This window comes from Aegilops tauschii, chromosome 6 (genome assembly GCF_002575655.3).
Source record: "Aegilops tauschii subsp. strangulata cultivar AL8/78 chromosome 6, Aet v6.0, whole genome shotgun sequence".
NCBI lineage: Eukaryota > Viridiplantae > Streptophyta > Magnoliopsida > Poales > Poaceae > Aegilops > Aegilops tauschii.
Window position 1 is genome coordinate 19,851,291 of NC_053040.3, and position 1,878 is coordinate 19,853,168.

At 51.4% G+C, this 1,878-nt stretch overlaps 1 protein-coding gene across 1 annotated transcript; it reads left to right on the top strand.

The window, feature by feature from the left end:
• The first annotated feature begins 672 nt into the window (after positions 1-672).
• On the top strand, positions 673-1,450 carry LOC109780449 (uncharacterized). Its single transcript, XM_020339037.3, has one exon. The coding sequence runs from the start codon at positions 673-675 to the stop codon at positions 1,297-1,299; it is 627 nt and encodes a 208-aa protein (XP_020194626.1). The 3' UTR covers positions 1,300-1,450.
• The last annotated feature ends 428 nt before the right edge of the window (positions 1,451-1,878 follow it).

Below are 1,878 nucleotides of genomic sequence, written 5' to 3' on the forward strand. Positions count from 1 at the left end.
CTTTGGTGCCTCTCTTTACTAGTAGTTGAGCTGCCTTCACCTAGGATTTCCTTTGCCCCTGAAGAAGAAATCGGTAGCCAATCGTACCCATCGGTTTTCAAGGCAAGAACCATGCATCGATATCCATATGTCCAATAGTGCGGGTAGGATGGCCGTCAGCTTGCGACCTCAAAGCAACAGGTCGCCAATCAATGCGCCATGCTCTACTGCTACAAACCCATGTTACACACCAAATGCACTTCCAACGGGTTGATATGCATGGGTGCATGTGGCGACGTGCTACCTGTGATCAGATCTATTTATTGTTATGTGCACCCATGTAATCAAATTCAAATTACTTACCCATAATTTAGCCAGAAAAATGACTTCCATAGCAAAGAGTTTGTGGATTTTTTTACTGGGGATGTTTTTTTTTTTAGTTTTGTAACACCACCAGTCGTCAGTCGTCACACCATACCGTTCTTCTTGGGTCTCGTTGGACATGCATGGCAGTTTTTGCCTTGCCCGTTTATAGCTCTTGCCCGCCCCTCGCAAGTCCCAACTTGGAGAGAGGCAGAGAGGCCCACCGGCTTCGCCGCCCGGCCTCAAACCCACGGCAGCTCTTGGTCTCTCGCCCTTCACCGTCGCCTAATTGTTGTTCTCAGGAGTCAGGACATTCCGGTGGCCGGTTCAATGGCGGGCGACCTCGGCAGCTCGGCTGCAACAGCCACGGCGCGCCCCACGCGACCGGCCATGGCCGGTCGCTCCAGCAGCATGGCCCACGTTCACCACCACGCCAACGGAGTACCCGGAGGCAAGGCCAAAGACGGAGCTGGAGCGCTTGGTCGCCCTCCCACGCGCAGCTACAGCCACAGTCAGCGGCACAGCCAGCAGCCTTCCCGCCGCTCGCATCATCGGCGCAGCCACAGCCACAGCGAAGGCGAGCCGACCAAGCACAGGCAGCCCGGGTGCAAGCAGCTGACCGGTGAAACGATGGGTGGATTAGCCACCGCGAGCTGCCTCCTCCCGTGCGCGGTGGTGGACTTCGCCTTCCTCGCCACGGTACGCGCGCCGGTGGCGCTGTGCCGCCGCGCGGTGCGAGGTAGCCGGCTCAGGCGCTCGGCCTCGGTGGGAGAGGCAGAAATGGCGAAGCTCCGCGAGGAGGCGGACAGCGTGCTCAAGTTCGGCAGGACGGCGTCGGCGTGGCCGGCAATGGCCCCAGCGGAGGAGGAAAAGGAGCTGGAGAATCAGGTGTGGGCGAGTTTCCGCGACGCAGGCTTCGGGAGGACCTCGAAGCATCTCGACAACGATATCAGTTGATTGGAAGAGACGCGGCGGCCCAGGTCGTGCGGGTAATGAAAGTTGTTTTTTCTAACGTTACTCAGTCTGTACCGATAATGGATCCACCACTCATTGTAACGTCAAGATTCATTTCAACTTTATAGGTATGCATTGAAAAAGAGTTTTCTTCTCTGATACATAAGGTTTATTTTTATCGAGGGATGCGATACATAAGGTTAACTAGAGGAATACATATATATGCTCTTGTTAGATGTGTCTGCTTTATGCCGGAGAGAGAGAGAGAGAGAGAGAGAGGGAGGGAGGGAGGGAGAGAGAGAGAGAGAGATAGAGAGAGAGAGAGAGGATTAATTTTATTTTCTTGTGAGTTAATTCATTGAGAGAGAGAGAGAGAGAATTCATTTTATTTTTCTTGTGAGTTAATTCATTGGTATCTTCTGACATAAAATTTCTTTGTTAATTTCTTCACATATTTGAATTCCTGACATCTAAATACTTTAAACAAGAGAAACTTGAATATATCCAAAACGAGTTTAAAATTCTTACAACATATTTCACACATTCCTAAAAAACTGATTTCCCTCGTTTCTTGAAAACTGA